This window comes from Pteropus medius, unplaced genomic scaffold, assembly GCF_902729225.1.
Source record: "Pteropus medius unplaced genomic scaffold, Ma_sr-lr_union100, whole genome shotgun sequence".
NCBI classification, from domain to species: domain Eukaryota; kingdom Metazoa; phylum Chordata; class Mammalia; order Chiroptera; family Pteropodidae; genus Pteropus; species Pteropus medius.
In genome coordinates, this window is record NW_024350319.1 from 27578154 (window position 1) to 27602424 (window position 24271).

The window sequence follows — 24271 nt, forward strand, 5'->3', positions numbered from 1 at the left end:
ATTATCCTATTTCTTTTCAGTGCCAAATATGGGCAATGGCAGAGATGGGATTTGCAAAACCTGGGGACAGTACCACTTTGAAACTTTTGATGGCATCTACTATTACTTCCCAGGAAACTGTTCTTACATTTTTGCAAAGGACTGTGGTAATTTGGAGCCTCGGTACACTGTATGGGTAAGTGGTCTTAGGGTATAATTAACTTAAAATTTATTTTTGGTGATGTCTGTATTTCTAAAGTACTAAAAAAATGATGGAAATTATGTAATAATCATATCATGAATACTTAGGGCTCTGACTGGAGAAAGAGAGGGGTCGGTCTTAATGGAATGGATAAACTTTGCAACTGTATTGAGAATAGTTCTATCAAGATGATTTAGGGCTGGGAGAAGGAGGATTTGAATCCATGTAGGAGGGATATACTGGCAATGTAGAAATGTCCATATCATGGATATCATAATATCAACTCCAGTTCATATCCCTGTTCTTCAGGTTTTATTTGATCATTTTGAAGAAGGAGTGGGTCCAGGCACACACTACATTACTCATATATAGTTCCTTCTTGGCATTTTCAGTGTGATGCCACCTGGATAAATTTTTAAAAGAGCACCCTTCAGTATGAACCCGGGAATGCATTTATGAAATGGAGTGTATGAATTATGTAAGCACAGGCTAGAGGATAGATGGATTGACACAATATGACTGACCTCAGAGTTTGTTCTTACTTTCAGAATTCTTGCTTCAAATGTGTTCTTAAGAGACATCTCAAAAAGTAAGCTGCAGAGTGGCTCTTGCTAAAGTAAGGAAGTCAGGGCCCTCCTTCCCTGCCCACTATCCTCTCCTGGATTTCTAGATATCTTAAAGCACACCTAGGAAACTGCTATGCTGTCCTGTTCAAATGCAAAACTCTCCATAGCTATCATTTGTTTGAATCTCTGTTTTCTTTTTCCTTTCAACTTACATTGGAGTTGCCTAAATTTTTTTTCCTCTCCTAGGTGAGGCAAATATAAAAAGTAGGACTTGAGCTTTTCAAGAACCACAAATCCTTATGACCCAGAAAGAAAATGAGATCTATTGAAAGTTAACTTATGGGGCAGAAAAATAAAGAAATTAAAGGTCTCTTTAGACAGGAGTTAGTGAAATGCACCTTCAATACTTACAGGGCTCCTGTTCTCAGCCCCCGACTGTTATTTACTCATTCACTGTCTTGCTGGGTTTATCACTGAAACACCTTCTCATTCCCTCACTGAATTATTCTTGTCCAGTGTCTCATCCTTTTGATGACTAAGGTGTCAGCTAGATAATCTATCTTTTGATAATAACACACAATGCTGAACCATGCTTCCAGAGTTAATAGATATTGTTTCTACTTGGCTCTGTTTTAGTTGGTGGAATTTGCTTTCAAATCAATAAATCCTTTTATTTTAAATATTATCTTTTCCCTGATTATAGAAGTAGTTCACTTCATTTGTAGAAAATGTGAAACATTTAGAGAAGTCTAAAAAATAATACTAGAATTATCAGTCAAGAGTTACCATTGCTAATGGCTTCGTGTAGTTCCTTCTACACTTTTTCCTCTGGATTTTATACCCATTTATAATATTGAAATCATACTATATATAATTTTCTATTCTATGTTTTCACCTAATATTACATCAACAACTTTCTTCCATGTAAAATATCCTTGACAAACACAAACAAACTTTATAAGCTAGACAAATCTTGTCCCAACTTACGAAATACTCAAATTATTTATGCCCCATTTTAGAAATTTAGGTTTAAAAAATATTTTCAGTATTTTAAATATGTGTTGATAAATATCTTTATGCATATATTTTAATGCTTCTGATTCTTTTTTCTTTAAATTTGATTTTATTTTTATTAAAACAATATATGTACATAGTTTAAAAAATTTTATCAAGGAATAAGAAATAAAACAAAAAAATAGTGCCTGCCTTCCTTCACTCCCCACCCCCAGCAGAAGTGTGTCTCCTCAAAGGCAATTACTTCAACTCTTTTAGCTGTTTCTCCTGACTTTTATGTTACCTGTCTAAATATGCTATTTTTTCTTTATTTTTAAAAGTTAGGCCTTATTTGTTCACCTCCTACTGTGGAAAAGGAAGAATCATCTCTGTTACGTCACCCTTCCTGCCCTAACAGACACATACACTTTCCTTCCCTCTTCCTAATAGATTTTTAACACTATTTTTGGTTAAATAATATATGTTTTTTACATTTGTTGTCATTTACATATTATACCTATATGAATAATATTCATATAAGTATAGTTTAGAGCTAAGCCCAATAGGTTTATTATGATTTTATCTCTTTTCTTTGTACATTTTATCTCTTTGCTGCATTTTCTATACTGTCATCACTAATTTTTTCCCCTCTAAACTCTCTCTGTGAAACTCTTCTCAGTGAAACTCTTCTCAGTATGGTCAGATACTTTAGGCAGTCCCTCAGTTTCTCTTTCTCCCATGAGATGTCCATTCCTGTTCTTTGTTCTCGGCTCCAACTGAGACTGGTTGCTTTTGAGCTTACTGCACACACCTAGCACTTGAGATTTCTCTTCACCATTCTCCTGGAGGATTTCGTCCTTCTGTCTCTTGTACTGGTTTCCCTGTTTCTTGGATCTCGTGAAATGCCTAGTGATCCCTGAACTTTGTTCATACTTGAGAGAGAGTCTCTCAAAATCTTAATGGATGCTCTGAACATGTGAACAGTGCTTATTTGTAGTGATGATTAAGCAGAGACCCATATCCTCTTTTTTGTTTACTCATTTGTTTTAATTGGCTACATTTTCAAGTTGCTTTCTGGAAAGAAAAGATACTTCCCTGGAAAGTGTGCTTGAAAGTGAAGATTTTGGAACCTTGATTATAATTTGGAAATTACTTTCAGAATTTTGAAATTCAATCCATTCTAATTTTTAATTAGTTTTGGAATTGTATTTTTTTCCTCTTCTCTTTCAAAATTTTCTCTTGTCCTCTTTCAGAAATTCTGTTATTTGGCTATTGGATAGCCTGAACTGAGTGATCGATTCTTTAATTTTCTCACTATTTTTGATCCTTTTGTTTTTTTGGTTTACATTTTGGGAAATTTATTTCCAACTTTTAGATATGTATTTTCTAACCGTCATATTTCAGTTATATGTTTCTCTTAGGATATAGTCAATATCCAGTTTATTTTTTATTCTTTGAACTTCATTTTTAACAGAATTTCCTTTTTGCTTCCTGAGTGGCATATATTCACTTTTCTCTCTAAAGATATTATTAATATTAATAATATTAATCTACATTATTATGGATTTTTGGAAGTTTATTTTTCAGAATTATTTTTGATTCCTTTGATATTTCTTTTTAAAATTTATCTGTCTTTCTTGCTGCAAGCTTTTATCAAATGAATGTTTATTCACATTTGAGAATTAAGCTTTAAAAGCTGATTAGAAGCTCTGAATATATGGATAGAGGCTTGCTTACCTGGTGGGAGATTGAGCAGGGAGCATCTGGTTTCATTAGATAAGCCCCAGACATGAGTATTTGTATTTCTTTTTTCCATGTTGTTCTCAAAAAAAAAAAATTCTCCAGTATCCTGCCTGAGGTCAGATGCCTGGATTCCTTGATACTGCCAACATTTTACACATACTCCTCCTTCAATTTTTTGTACTTGTTATTCCCGTAACATAGAATGGTCTTCTAATTATCCATATGGTTTGCTCTTAATACTGCCTTCATCTTTACTAGAATTTCTTCCTATCATTGAGGCTTTCATTAACCGTTCAATCTAAAATTGCCCTCCAATCCTTGACACACTCTTGATCCCCTTTGTCTGCTTAATGTTTCTCCTCATGTCATCTAGCATAGCATATATTTTAATTATATTTAGTTATATTTTTTATTAACTGTTTTATAAGTTCCATGGGAGCAGGCATTTTTGTTTGTTTTGTTGACTGCTGTATCCCTAGAGTCTAAAATAGTGCCTGGTAGGGAAAAAAGGATCAATAAAAGTTGCTAATTATTCATTAAATTAATATATATATTATATTCTTATAATATTAAAGCTCTATCTTATCATTGGTGATTTTTCTTATCACTTTGGTGCTTAGAAACTTCTTTTCCATATATAGTTATTTATATTTCTGTTATTTTATAGTTTCATCATTATGCTTTACTTTTTGGACCTTCTGAAATTAATTTTGGAATGGGGTATTAGTCTCCTTTTTTCTTCTTTTCCTCCTCGTCTTCTTCTTTGCTTTCTTTTTTCTTTTTACTAGTAAACTAGTTTTCCCATCAAATTTTTGAGGAATAATCTCTCTTCCCTAAAGTGTCTGGGAAATTTTATCTTATTAGGTTATAGTCACTGTTGCAACCGTTACATATCACTTTATGTGGAGCTCTATTTGAAACTCTATTTTATGACTCTCTAACAGGTCAAAAAAACATGAGCATGAACATTACAATGTGTTTCTTTGTGGTGCTCTATAGTCTTCCTGTCAGAACTAATTTTTTCCAATATAGATCATGTTTTAAAATGTTGAATTAATTTGTATTATGAAGTTAATTCTGTTGTCCAGTTTTTGAGATGAATGTTTCTTTTCTCTTGAAAATCCTAAATGTAGTTATAATTTTGTAAACTGCCATAAGATAAATGATACTACAAAATTGTGGACATACAGTGTAATTTCAGTAACTCAAATATATATATAATATATATATAATGTATATAATATATATTTGTTTGTTCCTATCCTTTCTTTTGTTTTCTCCCTTTAAGGTTCATAATAGCCCTAAGTGCCTTGGTTCAGTGTATTATTGTTATCGGTCAATCAGCTTGTTCTTTTCTGACCAAGAGGAAATTCAAATTTATGGGCATAAAATAAAAAAGGATGGAATCAGGTAAGATATGATAAATAATATAATGAAAATAACATCATAAACTAATAGCCTTTCCAAACATCTCAACTGGAAAAGAATTGTGGAGAGTAGGAAGAGAGGATTTCTTTTCAACAATAAACTTAAAGTTCTATCATATAGATATTAAAACTTCAGTAGGTTTCAAGACCACCTAGGTGGCCAGAAATCTAACCAGTTTAACCTTCCTAATGCTTATGTAGGATACAAATATGTTTACATAGGTGGAGAAAAGATTTCATATCTTTTTCTAAGAGAAGTTTAGGAAATACCGTCAAAGTTTATTTTTTGCCCTCTTTCTTATATCTTTTTTTTCCTTTTTTTTTTTTTTAAGTAGAAACTTAAAACTAAACCTCTGCAAGTCTTTTTCAAATTTGTATGAACGAAGTTTGGGTGTCACTTGAGATTAGTGTTCTGAAAAAGATTCAGAGCCAATACGTAACAAGTCTTCTTGAATAGATCAGAGAGGAGGCCACTTCCGGTTTCCTGTCTGCTAAGAATAGGATTTCAGAGTTTTGCGAAAGGGGATATTTATTTATTTGGTGGAAGGTTTATACATTTTAAACTGGGAATACTGTGGAATAATCTGCCTTCCAATCTAAATAATTATAGAGATACTCAGCCTTAAATATTTCTTGGCTGAGTTATGCCAGAAAAAGTAAATTGCAGGATGGAACAATTCTAGTCATCATTCAGGATTCACTAGGAAGTGTTAGAACCATGAGGATTCTTTCCAGTGCGATGGCCCTACCAACTTTAGTGCTTCCCCCCGAACCCCCTCAGTTTAGATTCCTTAAGAGGCAGCAAGTGATAGAAGAATGGGCTTTGGTTGAAACATTGACCATAGTCAGGCAACCCAGAGTAGACCCTCTGTCTCTCTAGGATTTATTTTCTTTATCCCCTGGGTTCTGTACTTCTCATTTTCCTATAAAAGAAAGTTTAGCCATTTGAATGAGAAGATAATGCATTACATATGTATTTCTTGGCACTAAATTTAAATAATAGTTTAGGATTCCTTATATGGGATTTTGGGTAACACAATGGACACTTTAAAAATTATCGTTTTATGAAACAGAAATGCCATTGAAGTAGAATTTCAAGAACACTAACCCTTTGTTAAATCAAAGATATAATATTTAAATTTTAACTTAGAGTTGTCACATGATAGAAAATAGATGGTTTTCTTATTATTCAGTTAAATTGCTTATACTAATGCTGTACCTGGCCTAGGGCCCAACTCATAGCAGGTGCTAGAGAAATGTTTGCCAAAATAAAATCAAATGCGTGAGCTCTGGACTTCTGTTCTCTCACCTGTGAAATGAAGGGTTTTGGTACATATGAATCTGTGAGTAATTTTAGCATTAATCTGTGCTTTCACTTTATTTTTCATTGTTAATATTTCCTGCCTAGGTTGCATGGAGTTTTTCTTAGATTTATGGGAGATTATCTAATTTTTACTGTTATCCTTTATCTCAGCTAGCATCCTTTTTTTGTTATACACATCGGAATAATCAGAGTAATATTCCTTTTATTTTCAAAAACAGTTTATCTAATCAATTTGCTGTAAAAGAGATCGAATGACAAATGACCAAACCAAAAAATACCCACAACAAAACAACTATACCTCCATACAATTAACATCCTATTGCTATGAAATATTTTTATAGAACATGATTCACTTTCTCATGTATAGTTTTTATAAACTTGCAAACTTAAAGAATATTATTTATACTGACTTTCACTATGAATTTACTACAAATTCATCATGTTTATAATTTTTGATAATAATAGATTATGGCAGCAGTTAGCTAGAGTCTTATGTATTCTCCAGTGTAAATTTTTGGTTGTTTTCTCATTCTTATAACAAATTTTCTTTAAAAAATCATCTGAAAACATCTTTGAACAAATGATTACACCTATTTTGAATTGTATCTTTAGGGAATATCCTTTTGTTAATGAATATGTTTAGTTTTATAGTTTTTGTGCTATGTAGCCATGCTTTTCCCAGAAAGGAACTAATTTGAAGTAAGTGAATATTCCTATTAACCTCCAGCCTCACTCACATTATGGTTTATAATTTTTAGTTAGCATGGCTATCTTAATAAAGATGATTTTTTTCCTTCCATTTCTTTAATTGTTAGTACTTGCTCTTTTCTGTAATACTTGCAAATGGAAGAACAGTGTTCTTTCAAAAGTATTCTAGGCAAATTACTGTGCTTTGAAAATGTCCAATTGTTTATTTTTCTTTAGTTTTTATACATCTTCCACTTCTTTTGTATGTGCACATTCTTATGAAAAATGAAAAGACTAGACATTGGATTAGGAATTTAAATATTCAATGTGACCTTGTTTAAATAGACAACATATATCCAACTTAAAAATTATGAATATAACCCCTATGCAATACGTTAGGACAAAGTATTCCATTTTCCTAATTATGTACTTTGTAGCATTAAAAATGTAGATTATAGTTAATCATGCTTTGCCATTTTTCTTTTGGAAAATAATGACATACGAAGGTGACATTTGGGGGATAGAAGCTCCTATTTCTTTGCAGCCAAGTTTAAAATAAAAATTGAACAAAATCAGAGTTTATCATTGTGTTTACACATTTTGACCATTGTTTATACCTCACAATTTTGAGCATTTTTCGATATCTTGAATTCTTTAGATAAAAATAAATACATTTGAGCTCTGATTATTCAAAATAGACAAGGTTATTTTCCAGATTTTAAAAATCACTGATATTTATAGAAGTGTGTTTTTGGTTGGTTGAATCATTCAATTATAAATATGAAATCTAAATCAATGTGGAGAAGCAGATATAATTTTTGTTGTTCTTTTATTTCAATATTGTATTTTTCAAAAAATATTGAGATTTCCTATAGAATAGTTGCTTGGGAAATCTAATTGCATAGTTTATTCAATAATTTTGAATAAAAGTTATTTTTTATTAAATTGATCACTTATTCAAGAAATAAATAAATCATCTGTAATTGATCCTTTATCAAAGTTCTTTGATTGCCTTTGTCTTATTTTTCAAGTTTAACATTGCCTCAGACAATTGGACAAGTTTCTATTGAAAAACTAGCTGACTACATTCTGGTGAAAACAGCCTTTGGTTTTTCACTGGCTTGGGATGGAGTATCTGGAATTTACCTCAAAATATCTGAGGAGCATAAAGGGAAATCTTGTGGCCTATGTGGAAACTACAATGGCATTCAATCTGATGATTTCATCATTCAACAAGGTAAGGGGAGTGGAAGAAATGCATGGGTACTTCTGAGGTCTTTTTCCTTCACCAAAAAAATCTAAGTATTCAAAGGGTATAACTCATCTTAGGTTGGGTAAAATTGGTAGCTATCACTTGCTTCTTTAAGTGATCTTAAGTGAAGCTTATTAGGAAATATTTTTTTGTCATTCTTGAAAACCATGAGCTAGTTTACATTTGCTAAATTAAGATACAGGATGTACATATGTAACAAATATTAATTGAGCATTTACTTTGTGTTAGGCACTGTTGTAGGAGCTTGGGATACAAAACAAAGACTCTTCCCTCTTCGGGGCTTATATTTTAGTAATTCAAACTCATTTGGGTCAAAATTGTCCAGTTTGGGACAAAAGATATTTTTCATCCAGTATTGATAGAAATAAATTAAATGACTGCCAAAGGATAATTTTGTAAAGATAATGAAATGTGCACATTATTATAAAAGTTAAATAATAATTTAACTTTTATTACGTATAATAATGTACCTATCATCATTCACCTATTCAAAGTCATGAAACTAATTTCAGTCAACTATTAAAAATGTGTTCTGTTTCAAAATGGGTACTAGTGTGTATTGGCAACAGAATAAGAGAGTCACAGGACATAATCATGATTTAAGTCCACATAGAGAGGTGCAATAAAAAAGAATCCTGTTCTTAGTACCAGTAGATATGTTTTTAAAATCTTGTTCCAACTCTTATAAGCTCTGTGATTTGAGGCAACTCATTTAATCTCTCTGATGCTCTTCAGCTGAAAAATAGGAATTTTTCAGTTTCTTCAGCTGAAAAATAGGAATATAATAATTCTGACCTTTAAGAGTTATTGGCAATAATAAGAACATAACTCGATATTATTCGAAATAGTTAATATGAGCATATAACTATATTATTCCCAACTCATACAACAATCTGACAGTGGGTAGTATTTTCTTAATTTTATGACAAGTTAACATGTCCAATATAACACAGCTTGTAAATGCTGCTGTCAGGGTTGGATTACAAATCTGACTGGCTCTCAAACCTATGCTTAAATAAATGTGTGAGAAATTGACTTTTAATCTGTAAAGTGCTATATAATACTTTTTTATATTATAAAATTAATAGAGAAGAGTTGACCATATGTTGTGTTTTAAGGCACAGTGAAAATTCTATTTAGAGTGTGGGTTCCGGAGTCATATTCTGGGATTCAAATTCTGCTTTGCCACTTATTAAATTTCCTAAGTTTAATGATATAATCATAGTATATACTTTGTAGAGTTGCAAAGATTAAATGAGACAATCCATATAAAACACAGTACAGTGCCTGGCACATAATTAATGCTCAATACATTTTAGCTAACATAATCATCCCCAGTTGGTTTCAATAAAACTATAATGAAGCTGAAATGAAAATGTTTGGTTTAAGAGGCCCTTGTTAAAATGCAAACATTTTATCCAAGATGGACGATGCCTCATCAGGAAGAGACCACTGGTGGCTAAAGAGCAGGGCTCCAAAGAGTCAATTTCCTCATATGTAAAGTGGAGATAATAATGACCCTGAGAACTTCCAGCCTATGAGGATCAAATGAGAACATGTAAGAGATAATATTCAAATGTCTGTGAGCACAATACAAATGTACAATATTGAGATCATCAGGAAATGGCGTTTTGCCTCCAATTAGGTATTTAGAATGAGAGGGCTCACAAATTTAGAAGTAGGGTTTTTGACTCAGGCAGAATCAATCAGATGGTAATTATTATTATTATTATTATTGCTTCTGTATCAAAGCTTCATGAAAAAAAAAATAATTCAGTTCTCAGTGTTAAAGTTAGAAAAGACTGCTATGGGCAGTTCTCCTGGGACATCTGGGGAAAATGGTTGGAGGTCAGGATAGAAAATAGCATCTGTTTCTTTTAGAGGCACAGAGACTCAGATTAGGATTTGAATTAACAGTCAGAAAGACTTTGATAACCTGGAACATAAAATGGTTGCTCACAGCGAAATAACTGAGGCAGCATGCAAAGGGTGTCAGCAGATGATAAGTGGGAGAAGACTAGCAGGAGGTAAACGGACTGAATATGGCTGAACTGGCAAAAGGCAAGAAAGACCCTGAAAAGTATGTGGAAGGAGTCTAAAGAAAAATTTCAGCTTTTTCACAATTTTATTTGGTGCACACTTTAAAGCAGAGTAATAAAAACTAGTTTATAATAATTTATAGGCATGTGACAAGAACCTGCCCTCTGATTTTCTCTCATATTATAATAATACAAGAAAATGTATACAGATGAGCTATATTACCTTTAGCTTTAAGATGCCTAGTATTTTCTTGAAACTCAGCCTGCACTTTGCTGATTAGATAAATCTTTAGAAGCAATGAGGTAGTTTAATTGAATGCCATTGAATGCATAATTTCTTGACAGTGATTAAAATTGCATTTCTCTCTGCATTCCTACTCATTCTTCAGGAATGACTTCACAAAGAAATGAGGCTTTTCAGAATTTCTGTGGATATCGAAAGACTTTAATTGGCTCTTTAGTTGAAATTCTAGTTCCATAATTTATGTCTATAGCTAGCTATATATCAGTATAAGAACCTTGGCTTACTCGTAGAAACCATCATAATAATTGATAGTGATTTACTTTCATTCTTAGAAATGTCTCAATATGGACAATAAACCACACTATTTGTATTTTACATAAAACATTTTAATTTTAGTTTTGCAGGCTCTTAGACCACCAATTGATTTGGATTAAAGTCTCATAATAACCAACTTTTGTGACTCTTTTATTAATGCAATGTAGTAAAAGTAACTAAATATGTGGTTGAAAAGCTGGATATAAAGTGAACTCTAAGGGATTGCCCAGGTTGTTTAGTAGCATTAAAATTTGTGCATAAATATTAAAATAAGTGGGCCTTTAGGAAATATTTTTGTTTCTGCAAACTTTAAAAAATTGATGATTTTTAAATAAAACATGATGATAAATTTTCTTTAATAGAATATCAGTTTTTCCTTTTTAAAATAAGTATATTAGGCCCATATTTAGTGCAATGTGTAACATTTCCAACAGTAACAGAGATAATGAAATGGGCTAGACAAATTTGAAAGCTCTAGGATTCAATAATCTATGTAATAAATATTGCAAACTCCCTTTTATTGATTCATTCACTTATTTAGCAAATGTATTTTGAGCACTTACTATTTACCAGATACTAAACTAGGGATACAGCAAATGGACAGCTTATACAAACTCCCTTCCTTTCTGTAGTGGGTATTGTAGTGAAAGACAAAATAAATAAATAAAAAGAATTAAAATATAGTTGTTTTTGAGCAGTAGCAGCCATGCAAAATGGTGAAATAAGATTAAGAGTGATAGAACAGTAGCTGCTTGTGGTCTAAATCATGTGACAGAGAAAGCCTCTTTGAGGAGGTCATATTAAATAGATGCTTAAATGAAATAAGAGAGAGTAGAGAGAAGATTGGAGGGAAGAGTGATTTTGAAGGAGGAGGATCAAGAGCAAGGTGGGAATGAGGCTGAGTGAAGAACAATGTAAGCCAGTATGACAGGAGTTGGTTGAGCAAGAATAGGAGTAGAAGATATAGGAAGGGCAGGGGTGGTGTTAGGTGGATGGGAGAGGTTTCTAGTCAGGAGAGTGCAAGTGCCAGATCAAAAAGAGTCTTTAAGGACAAAGTACAGTTTGGGGTTTTACATTAAGAGAACAAAATGTTCTAATAGATGAACTCCCACATCTTCCAATGATTAGTAGTAGCACACGAACATTATCTTCCTATCTTGAAGATGTTGTTGACAGAGAGTTGTCAAACATTTGGCTTGAGATTTTTGATTCTAGCGGTAGCTCATCATCAGTGTTAGACCTGGGGCTATGTAAATATACGTGGTGGAGAACCTTAAACTCAAATCTGAAGACTGTCTTAGATGCGACTTAGGGATGTCATTTTGTTCGGTTCTGCCAAATCATTGAGATTTGAGATTCAGCCTTTGACTAGATGTGAGGGAAGATTAATTTTCATTAATTATGAAAGTTGTTCTCAGGCCAGGTGCTGAGACAATTTAAATTTGATTTGGGACAGAGTCCACGTTTGTTGCTGACGTGTATTAGCTCCTGAATCTTGCCTCTGAGTAATGCTGGGATAGTGGCAGGACGCTCAACAACCTGTTCTGAACATTTTTAGAAATACTTTTTATCATATTCGGATGAAATGAATTCATTTCTTAGTCTTCTCTTCTCCAGGTGTCTTTTTCAGTCTTATTGCTTTTGTGACTATCTAAAATCTCCACAAGAGCTCAACAATTGTATTTTTTTTTATTATTGATCCCCGAAATGGAATAACAATTTTAGTAAGTCTCTGAATGATGTCAAATATAATGGGAGGGCCTTCTGAAAATTTTCACGCCAAACTTTTCTTAAGATTTTTAGTTTTATGCATTTTTTCCCCTCTCTTTAGAGTAAACTGTATGCTAGTTAAGGCTTTACTGGTATGCAAATTTTACCACTCACTTTTTTCCTTCCCCATGTTGCTTCAATGAAATTTACTCTTTTTCTTCAATGATATTAACTTTTATTTGGTACTTACACTTTTTTCAATTTATTTTTGTTATGCTAAAGTATTGTTACAGTCTAATATCACTGATAATTATACAGTTTTGAGTTTAACTTTTCGAGCATAAGTTTATGTTGACAAACTGTGTGTTTGTGGAAAATGAAAGTATTACACATATTTTTGTGTGTGTGTTTGTGTGAAATAGAGGACTATACAGAAGACATTGCTATGTTTGCAAATAGTTGGTTGGTGCAAACTCCAGATGACAACAAATGTGTACCCACACCCTCAGATTTTCCAAATCCATGCTCCAGTGGAATGCCAGCATTTGAGGTAAATTTGATATAAAAATTTAGTCATGTTGGATATAATACACACATACCGTACTTGCATACTTAACATTAAGCATTTTTAGTCAAACTCTACATAATTGAACACAATTAAGTTTAAGAAATGCAACTGCAACAGAAATAACTTTAAGATTATTTCAGAAATAGTAAATGTAATAAGTTTCATGAAAGCAGTACTTATTACAAAAATATGTAGTTACAAAAATGTTGGTTAAAATTTATGAGAAGAAATTACCTTCTTTTTCCTGGTAAGAAGAATCTTGCAAAGAGATCAGTAGAAAACAATGAGAGTACATGCATATCATTAAATATGTCCTAGTGACTGCCATCTTTTTCTGCACAGGCAATATTCTTCAAGTGTCAGATACTGTTGCAGTTTCCTTTTTTGAGCTGCCATGAATATATTGACCCATATTTATATATTGCCAGCTGTGTTAATGATCTTTGCAAGTAAGTGAAATGATTAGTATTTGCAATAAAATTTTCTTTATCCAAAAAGAAGAGCAAAAACTACTTCTGTAACTTAGCCATCTCAGCAGGTCACAAAATGTAATGGGGAATGTAAAACAAAACTTATACAAACAGCTATTAAGAGCTTACTGGATAGCAAGTACATTCTAAGTGTTTTATATACACAGCATAAACAGAGTACAGCAATTCTTAAATATTTTTTATGCCATTAATCCCCTGGGGAGTCTTTTTCAAATTAATGTTTTGAAATGTACTAATAAAAGACATAAATTTACAAAGGAAACTATTGAAACAGAGTTATCAATATAGTTAAAGAAATAAATTTCTGATACATGTGCTTGGTTATATGCAGTTCAAGTCTAATAGCTACTGTAGTTTGACACAGCAATGAGTATAAATAATATTTTGAGATATCTGCAATAATTACAATGAGAAACAAAAACATGGAAAAATGAGACATAAGATATATTGATGACAAAGTCACAGATGCTGCTAAGAACATTGTCATGTTACCTACATGTATAATTGAAGGAAATGCTAAATTTCATTTGGAGATTAGTAAAATTAAACATGTAATATTTTTCCATTCTAGGTCAACAGACTCTTGCATTCTCTCCCAGGTTAAAATCACCTAGACTAAGTGGTTTCTAGGGAACAAATTTAGTGAGACCCATCATAACATGTTAATATAGAACTAATTATAAATTATCCATTATTGAAGTGAAATTTTTCTATTGTTTTTCCCAAAAATTTAGCAAGCAGATGTGATTAGCCATCTTGAATTTTCAAGAATATCTCAAAAAAATTTTTAAAATCTGCATTTTTTAAAGAATCCCAAGAAGGGTAAATGATACATGGAAACATTGTCGTAAGAGACCAGACTAATTTTTGGTTAAGTAAAACCACTTAAATAGCATCTTAGATAGCTTGTTAAGAGGTTTAGTTTATCAAAGATGAGAACAAAGAGGGAAAGTTAAGGTAGTATAAAACTGTCTTATTTATAATTACTCAGCTTTAATTAAATAAAGAGTATTATAAAATAATAAGTATAATGATATTTTCCAGATGTTAAATAAACTTTTTTGGGATATGTGTAAATTTTTATTAGAATGCAGTTATAGCTTTATTTATATGTATAGTCTCTAAATTTTAGGCATTTATGAACTAACACAGGAGCTTTGAAAGAGCTTCCTCTTTGCGTAAAATATTGGGTTCTAACTTTATATTTTACGATATTCTGTTCCCTATTTGGTTTTATTTTTTATTTAATCACTAGATTGTTATATCTCTGTTCTTCCATTCAGACTCCTTTTGAGGGTCCTTGTAGGTAGTCCATGATCTTTATTTAACCATGTATATGGAGTTAACAATTGTTCTTATTCCATGGGGACTCTTTCTTGGACAATTCTCCAGCAGTCTTTAACCTTGCCTTTATTGTTATCGCTAGCATCTACTTCTCAAGCAGACTGAGATGAAGTATCATTTGGCAGATCCGGGAAAGTTATTCTGTTTATGTTAGGATGTTGTTTGGCTGCTTCAACTGCCAAACTAGCAGTGACTTAAATTATATTGAATGCTTATATTTCTCTTATATAAAGCCCGAGCTGCTAAGTGGTCCTACTCTGAGTAATGTGCCCACTCTGAGTTTTCCAGTGACTCAGTGATGCTATTCCTACGTCATCCCCCAGGATCTAGAGTGATATTTATCAATTTCATGGCCCAAACTGGCTTATCACTACCATGTCCATATTTTAGTCCTTAGGTAGGGAGGAATGGAAGTAGAGGGCCAGCAGCTGTTTTTAAGGACGTGACCTGGAAGTCTTCCTCACACTTCAACTTTTAACCCTTTGGCCAGAACTCAGAACCATGGCCATACCTCGATATAAGAACTGCTGGGAAATGTTGTTTTAGCTGGGCAGCCATAGGTCTAGCAAAAACTTGGAGGTTCTAAGACTGAAAAGAAAGGGAACTAGGACAAAACAAAAACAAAAACAAAAACAAAAACAAAAACAAAACAAAAAACAGTTTCTGCTACATTCACTTTGTCTGAAATTCTATCATTGAGACATTAACATTTTTGTCTTTTGAGATGTTGATATCTTTAGGCTTTGGATTTTAAAACTTAATTGCTCCAGAGCAAATAAAAATAACATAATAGAGAAACATCTTTTCCTGGTTGGAATCATCTGATACCTTAAGACAGGGGTCCCCAACCCCTGGGCTGAGGACCAGTACGGGTCCGAAGCCTGTTAGGAACCGGCGGCACAGCAGGAGGTGAGTGACGGGCCAGCAAGCGAAGCTTCATCTATATTTGCAGCCACTCCCCAGTGCTAGCATCACCGCCCCAACTCCACCCCAGATCATCAGGTGTTAGATTCTCATAGAAGCACCGGTTCCTGGTGCCAAAAATGTTGGGGACCGCTGCCTTAAGAGGTATATTTGAGGTGGAGAGGATAGATTTCACTCCGCTTAGTGTATCACCCAGGACTAGAACTATCTATGTCCTTTCTCCCTAAAGGAAATAAGGAAATATTCTTCATTTCTTATATTAAGGGACTGCATTACAAGCATCCTATGCCATGAGAATAGCACGAATCTATTGAGATCAAGTTAATATCCTACTTGGATTATGATTGTATGTTGAATTTGATTCAACACACATTTTCTGAGCATTTACTCTGAGATGAGCATTGTGCCACACCTTGGAAAGACAGAAACAATTTAGACATGGTCCTTGTCCTAGGAACTCAGAGTCTAATGGGGTAGAGAAGAAACAGGTCTCCAACAATGAATGACATGTGCTCTAAATACAAAGTGCTGTGGAGGTGGAGGAAAGAACCACTGACTTTATCAGGGAGTACCTCTAAAGGCTCTCCAGAGCAGATGACGTCTGAGTTAGAGTTTAAAGGATGATAGAGTACCAATCCTTGAATTTAGGCCCTGTTTCTGCTTCTAAGAATGATAAACCTACTGGCAAGGAAATAATTTTAGTTTTGCCATACTGAAATCAATTGTTTTAAAAACAGCTATTCCTTAATGCTCATTTTCCTTCATAAGTTTACATCCAAAATAGAAAAATAAACTCATTTTTTCCTCAGTAATTGGGATAATAACTTCTTTCCTGCCCAGTTGTTGTGAGGTTTCATGTGATGCCATAGAGTAAGACAGACAATTAATAAATGGTGGCTATTTTAATAATGGTTACACTGGGTTGGAAAACTAATATTCAGTCACTTTGTTAACTGTCAAGCCTCTATTAATTGTAGGAAAATGCACATATTTTAAGGTAAATCGTAAACTTAACATCTTTCTAGGAATACAATAATTTTAGCCTATTCTGTTTTTTAGAGATTTTTTTTGTTTGTTTGTTTGTTTGAAGGTTTAGAATATTTTCTGAGCTCCTGAAGTTTACATGCTCAGTTCCTTTTTCCTCCTGAAGCTAAGTTAATTGGGCTAGATAAGCTGCATGACTCCAATTACAGTAGCACAGGATAAGCACAATTTGAGACAGGTGGCTTTTACAATAGAGATACTGAATATGCCAAGTTTCACAAAATACAACATTCTTAAGGTCATTATCTTGTAAGATATTTAACTATTTAATTTTAAGTTTGAGTTGGGTTGAAAAACAAGTCTACTATCTTATTATAAATCCTGCTTATTTTATAGGTAGCTCGTTAATCTATTTTGGGAATTGGCCGACCCCTTATCTTTGCTTGGGGGAGCTTCTAGAGTGATTGTAAGAAAATAATTAGAGATTATTTACTCTTGGCAATATTATAAAAGTAACCAGCTTTAGTAATTTAAATTTGAAAGAATTAAAAATCTTTTAAATCTTAAATGCTGTTTATTCAATCTTTCAAATGTACTGTATGTAGATTATTGGTATAGGTTTTATTCCAGCACATAGACTATCAAAAGCATGTTGTCTTTGAAATAAGTTTCATATTTGGTGCCTTTGTTGGGATAGAATTTTATCTGTTGTAATAAGCTTTATTAAATTCTTAAAGATCTAGGATGCTTTGTGTAGAAGCCAAAAAATACATACAAGGCTTCTAGAAAGAATGTCATAATCACAATAGAAATCTTTTTTAGTTTATGTACGCCCTTGAATCAAAAGAAAAGTAGTCAAATTATTGAAAAAGTTCAAAATTATTGAAGACAATTTATCTACATCTTTTTGCCAGGGTCTCATGTTTATTTGTTTTCTGCATTATTGTATGTAATGCATTATATTATGTACATGCTGACATCAGTTAATATTGGAATATTCACCACACCCTCAGCATTTTCTAGAGATCAGGAGCTCAAAGGCATGAATGCTGTCAACATTTCTGCCATGATTCTGGCTCTGTCTTTTCACTTTCTAGAACTGATGATGATGATACCTATTGTCGAGCAGCTACTGAGTACGCTAGAGCCTGTTCCCATGCTGGCTACCCTATTCAAGACTGGAGAGATGACTTTCCAGCATGCAGTATGTTTTCTTATTTTCTATGCCTTGTGTATTTTTGTTAATTTTAGGATTATCTTAGTACTCAGAATTTCCGCTAGTACTCATGTTATATTGCAATAACATTGGTAAACTTGCAAACTTTTCAAAATGCTAATTATTTTTGAAAGAGGGGTGAATAAAGTTGACTTACAGCTCCCCTGTTTGCCCATTGCAGCTGATAAATGTGATGATAGCTTCGTCCATCGGGATTGTATCAGCTGTTGCCCACCCACCTGCACATTTGAGAAACAGTGTCTTGGGAGCAATCTCCACTGTCTTGATGGATGTTACTGTCCAGATGGTAAGTGTTTCATGAAGGAAACAATATCTGCACTCATGGAAACTAGCATCCTGTGATCTGAGAATCATGTTGCAACAGTCTCTCCCAGCACATTAAGGGCTATTGTCATTTTCTACTGTTGCAGAATTTGGTTCTTGAAGTGACTAGGAGAAAAGTCTGCTTTTCTTTAATAAAGAAGTTTATTGCTTTGTAAATTTCCCAGGAAATTTGGAATCTGGAGTCTTGAAGTTATCCATGGCAAATTTTTTGTTCTCTTGAATATTTAAAAATATTTAATAATTTCTGAAAGCAATTTCAAGGGGGAAAAAAGCCTTCATTCTTGGCAGTACAAGATTTTAGTCCTGATGTAGTTTTAATATTGGAAATTAGAACTAATATACTAGTGACACAGGTGGGATCTAAACAGGAATGATTCCTATACCCACAGACCTTTTAAAGAACACTGAAGATTTGCTCACACCCTTTTTATTTTCACAGATTAAAAAAATAGAATCCCAGAGATGTTAATGTGATTTTACCATAGTCATATAATTAATATGAGTGAGGAGTATCTGGAACCAGATATGTTGACGTCAGTCCATTGTTCCATTAGTGTTACTCAAAATATGATCTTTGGACCAGTGCCAGGCCTGAACTCTTTGTTACCAGCCAATGATGCGATAAGGAATTTGTACCAGAATATAAATCAATGCCTCCTCATCTAGAAAGTCTTACTCAACTGAATGAAATAGTGTGCTTAGTAACAGTTGATTTATATTCTGGCTCGACTACCTTTATTCATTAGAGAGAATTAATAAACACAGTTCTCCTGTACTTGCCCTTTGAGTAGCACCACCTGGCTATTTGTTATATGTGTGATGATTGTGTAAATCTCTAATTTTGAGATGAACAGAGATTAAGCGAAGAATATATCTTTTTTCCCTCTCTCCCTTCCTTTTTCCTTCAAAAGCAAGGAAATACTGTCTAGTTGCTTTTATTCTGTATGATGAATCTTGAGCTTTTGATGATAAGTCATGGGATAAGAAAGTTGAAAACCACTGAAATAGACGTTTATAAGGCAGCTACTAATTGAGAATGAACCAAGATGTTGGTAACCTCTTGAAAGTAAAGACATTTGTATTTTATAACATAGAGTAAGCAAATGTTCAATAAAGGTTGCTCAAATTACTATATTCAAAGAATACAGTCTTTATTATTTCTTTTGAAATTTCATGTATATTTTTCTTTAACTAGGCCTCATAATGGACAACGGAACTTGCATCTCCTTGGAAAATTGCCCATGTAGTTTTCATGGATTAGCTTATTCAGTTGGTTCAAAAATTGAACAGGAATGCACTGAATGGTATGTGAACAATGCACAGCCAATTGTTTCTGGTTATCTGGCTAGTTGATAACTTTGCCATGATGTATGTTTAAGAGAATGTACTTATTACTGTTTTCTTTCCAAAAATTCCAAGACACAGTTTGTAGTTTATTTAAAGTCTGTACAGGGGTAGGGGCATCTACACCTTCTTTTATGATGTAATTCTTCTCACTTCCCTTGATAATTCTGAGAAATCTTTACCCATGTGAAGAGTCTATTACATTTTTTTATTATTTGTAATCACTAATTTGCACTTATTTTTATCCTTAGAACTTGATGGTGCTCCTGACCATTCTTTTTGAGTACTTTAAAAAATGACTCCCTATATTGTCAATTTTTGGCCATGAACTAAGACATTAAGGATTTTGTATTAAATTAGCTAACTAGTGTAGGTGAGTGTTAATCCCTCCAGGGCAGTCATAAAAAGAAACAGAGATCTAAATGTCATCAGGCTCTTTCCCCTTTGGTTGTCAGTTCATTTAATGGAAATGCAATTGGATAACTAATCCTATTCTTAGATTCTGATTTGAGTTTCTGCCTTTCAGAGACTGCTTCTGTTCTCCAAAATTCATATCTTTTTGATAGTAGAGGCAGAATTTATCTTACAATAGGTGACATTTTTTTCTCTCTTTAATATCTGAAGATCCTCAAAATCAATTTTCTTAATTTGTAAGTACATGAGTTAATTTTTAAAATATTTTTCTTCATATATATTTCTCTGATGATATAGGTAAATACTTTTTGTGTTTGACTTTTTTAGTTTAAGCAATGAGAAAAGGAAAAAAACCCAGAAGTTCTCTTCTTGGTACTCCCTTTGTATCATCTTCAATGATTTTTAAGTATGACAAACAATAAATAATTTAGGCCAGTTCAAATTTATCAGTTAATTGAACTTGTGCAGAAATGTGTTTCATTCAAATAAGATTATTCTGAGCCTATAAACATGATATGTTTTAATACATTAATCAATACATTGATGCAAACAATGCAATTTCTCTATACCAGTAGATTAATATTTTTACCATTTTATTTAGTGTATGTGTTGGTGGAGTTTGGAACTGCACTGAGCATGACTGTCCAGGTAATCGTTTAAAATATTTTTAAAGAAAATGTATCCATTTTTTTTTAATTGAGGAAGAAAATAGCAATAATTTTTATGAGGTCATCTCATACACAATAAGATGTAATGATCTATAAATCCAGATATTCAGACGATAAATGGAAAATTTGAATAAATGATAATGTTGAGGCAAACTTGGTAAAAATATATTAAAATAGTAAAAATATTACAGAAGCTAAAACATATTTGGAAGAGCTATCATTTAGTAAACTTCAAATCAAATTGAATAACGTGATTTAGTAAGTTTGCCAAACTAATACATTTTAAACATTTTAGCTGTTCTTTTTTGCTGCATGATTATTTCCCCTAAGTTGAGCTCCTGCTTCTAAGAATAAATAATTTCTTTCTCTTTCTTTTTCTTTCTTTCTCTCTCCCTCCTTTCATCCTTTTTTTTGTTTGTTTGTTTTTGTTTTTGTAGTTCAATGCTCCGTTGTGGGTGATTCTCATTTTACAACTTTTGATGGTCGACATTATTCTTTCATTGGAATGTGCCAATACATCCTTGTGAAAGGAACGGGAAAAGATAAATTCACAATTACTTTACAGAAAGCTCACTGTGAGCAGGTAAGACTATCTCAAAATTACTAGAAAAATGTTAATTGTTTTTTGACTCAAACTTTGTCTAGATTCAGAATTGTAGCACCAATGGGTAGTTATTTTCTTCAAAAATAAGACATCAATGATGTTAGATGCATCATTGCCCTATATACTATTAAAGAGAGAAAAAATGTTGATGATCTGTTATACTACCGATTATATGATACATCCTGATTTCAGAGATGTTAAAATATGAGAACAAATATGTCTTAGATTAAATACTATATGTATAAGTGCATTTTCTTTCTTAAAAATGCTATTCATATGTATAGTTTTTCAACATTTCATGCATAATTACACAATGGACCTAAGTTTTTGGTTACTTCAAAAACCACAATTTTAAAGAGATGATTCTTCACAGGATTAAACATGTTTAATATTGTTCAAAATAGATATGATAAATTTTTAGCATACTTAAATATTTTAGATATTTTTTCAAATGAACATACCAATAATTTGTAAATAAAGACATTCAGATCTTTCGTCTCTCTAAATCATAGTCAAAATTTTGCAGAAATCTTTAATTTTATGGTTTTATTCCAATATGAAATGGTTCTTTCCAATAAAAATTCTGAATTACTTTATTGGCTTTTTTCCAGTTTTGTTTTTTTTTTCCTTTGCAATATGTCAGAGTCTGAATAAGCTTTTTATATAGAATTCTAATTTTTTTGTTCTTTTCTTTATTGATTTTTTAAATGTCTAATATCCTACTTAAATGAATTTAGAGAGGTACTTTAACTTATTCTATGAAAAACATAGTTATTGGTACTTTATTGAAAACATTTTTGCTTAATGTTCTGTGTAAAAAATATATATGTATACAGTATATTTAATGTACTATATAAAGATATGTTTTATTAGTAATGGGGCTACATAAGATAGGTTATGCAGTAATTACTTTATAATATTATTTATACTCAAGCCTTCTCTATACTAGAAATTCTTATCTATGTGTACTCTTTTTTTCCTTTCTTTTCTCCTTTTGCTCCCTCACCTCCTGTTTTTCTCTTCCATTGTTCCTTCCTCTTTCTATGTCTTTTTATCAGTCTCCTTCCTTTAATTGGTGATTTGATTTTTATGCAGAATCTTGGCTTGGTCTGCCTTCAGTCTATAACTCTAATCCTGGAGGATGATTTTAACAAACAAGTGACCCTTAGTAGGGGAGGACAAATCCTTACCAGTCCTAACCAAGGCTTCAATCTGAATGGTAAGAAGCACTGCCAATGGTGTACTTTTTTTACATTAAAAGAAGAGAAGTAACAAAACAACCTAAATGGAGTCTTCTCCCATTAGCTGACTCTCCTAACATTTGAATGCGTATATGTTGCCAGTCCTCAGCTAAACATAGTGGAGACCACAATGTTTATGGGACCTAGTGTTTACCTCAAGTGGCCTACATTTGAAAGGGGAGAGACACAAGCAAACAGCCACTTGCATAAAGTGTGCTAAACTCACAGATATGCATAGGGACTTTGGGTGTCCAACTGAGCGCAGCTCTCCTGGCCTTCAGGAGGGGTGTGCAGGAATCGTCAGGAAGGTTTTCTGAAGGAAGTGAGCATTTAAGGATAAGGGTTGTTGGGATGAAAGAGATGATGAAAGTGTTCCATGCACAGAAAGAGGTATAGAACTCTGCAGTATGTTTAGGGAGAACTACAGCTAGTTTGACATTCCTGAAGCTTGAAGAGGGTAAACGGAGAATATCCAGAGACGAGAATAGGAAAATAGGTGGGGATGAGACTAGGGAAGGCCTCACATACAGGGCATCATACATTGTGATTTTCCTTGGACAGGCCCTGTACATGTCTGTGTTCCAGCGAAGTTAGTAATAACACTCTCTTTCACTCTCAGAAATGTCCCAATTCATATTAGAAATTACACGACTGTGCTACTCATTATCATGTTAAGGAAGCTGAATTTGATATGAAATTGAATATAAAATTATCACATTTTACCATTTTTATGTACAAAGATGCAAATCTCATGTGGTTCAATTAAATAAACAATAAGTTTAATGAGAAGACTGATCTTTTTTTTGGTAGAATACTATGACAACAGTGTAGAAGTGGCTTTGAGAGATGTTAGACAGGTAACATGGAGAACAGTTAAGATGTTATTAAAGTAAGGCATACAAGGAATGAAGGGTAACTAATCTAAAGCAGTGACAGTAGAAATGGAAAGAAGAAGATTGAAAAATTATTTAGAAAAAAAATGGTTTGAACTTGGTGATAGATTGAATTATGGTTAGTTGGGGAAGAGCAACAAATAAAGTGATCAAAGAATGATTCTCGGCTTTCTGGGTTTGGTGACCGGATGAATGCAAAAATTGTGATAGAAGTCCAGGGACAATTCTTCTGGTGTCAAAAGCCGTCAGTTCAATCTTGAACACAAGCTTCTTGTCTCTACAGGTGTCTCATAAAATAGTGTTTCTTAATTGCTGTGCTCCTCCTTTTGCTGTTAATCTCAAGGGAATGGGGAATTTTTGAGAAAAGTACCACTTTCTTTTTAAATCATGACTAGTTTTTGGAAAAATTCTCTCTCTTTCTCTCTCTCTCTCTCTCTCTCTCTCTCTTTCTCACACACACACACACACACACACACAAGTTGAGGGAAAGAGATCAGATTTTAAATGTCTAAGGACTGCTTGCCAACTGAACTTACGTGTGGACCTGACAATTTATTAAAAATATTTGTTTAAGATCCAGAAAGAAAGGATGGAAGGGACATGAGAGGAAAGAAAGCAGGCACAAAGTGGCAGAAGCAGTCCCTGGAGCACAGGGGCAGGAACTGGGACCCGCCTCCCTCAAAGCCCAGGCTCTTATAAGAGCTGAGTCTTGATGTGTATGCTAGCATTTCAG

General features: G+C 33.0%; 1 protein-coding gene across 2 annotated transcripts in view; it reads left to right on the forward strand.

Moving 5' to 3' along the window:
• OTOGL (otogelin like) overlaps positions 1 to 24271 on the forward strand; it is a 126796-nt gene that overhangs the window by 9046 nt on the left and 93479 nt on the right. For both annotated transcript variants that reach the window (XM_039838918.1, XM_039838919.1), the window contains 11 exons: positions 21 to 175; positions 4772 to 4893; positions 7953 to 8158; positions 12925 to 13052; positions 13413 to 13519; positions 17911 to 18017; positions 18211 to 18336; positions 19570 to 19678; positions 20734 to 20780; positions 21238 to 21383; positions 22500 to 22623. In XM_039838918.1, coding sequence (XP_039694852.1) covers positions 21 to 175; positions 4772 to 4893; positions 7953 to 8158; positions 12925 to 13052; positions 13413 to 13519; positions 17911 to 18017; positions 18211 to 18336; positions 19570 to 19678; positions 20734 to 20780; positions 21238 to 21383; positions 22500 to 22623 — 1377 coding nt within the window. The remainder of the gene's footprint in view (positions 1 to 20; positions 176 to 4771; positions 4894 to 7952; positions 8159 to 12924; positions 13053 to 13412; positions 13520 to 17910; positions 18018 to 18210; positions 18337 to 19569; positions 19679 to 20733; positions 20781 to 21237; positions 21384 to 22499; positions 22624 to 24271) is intronic.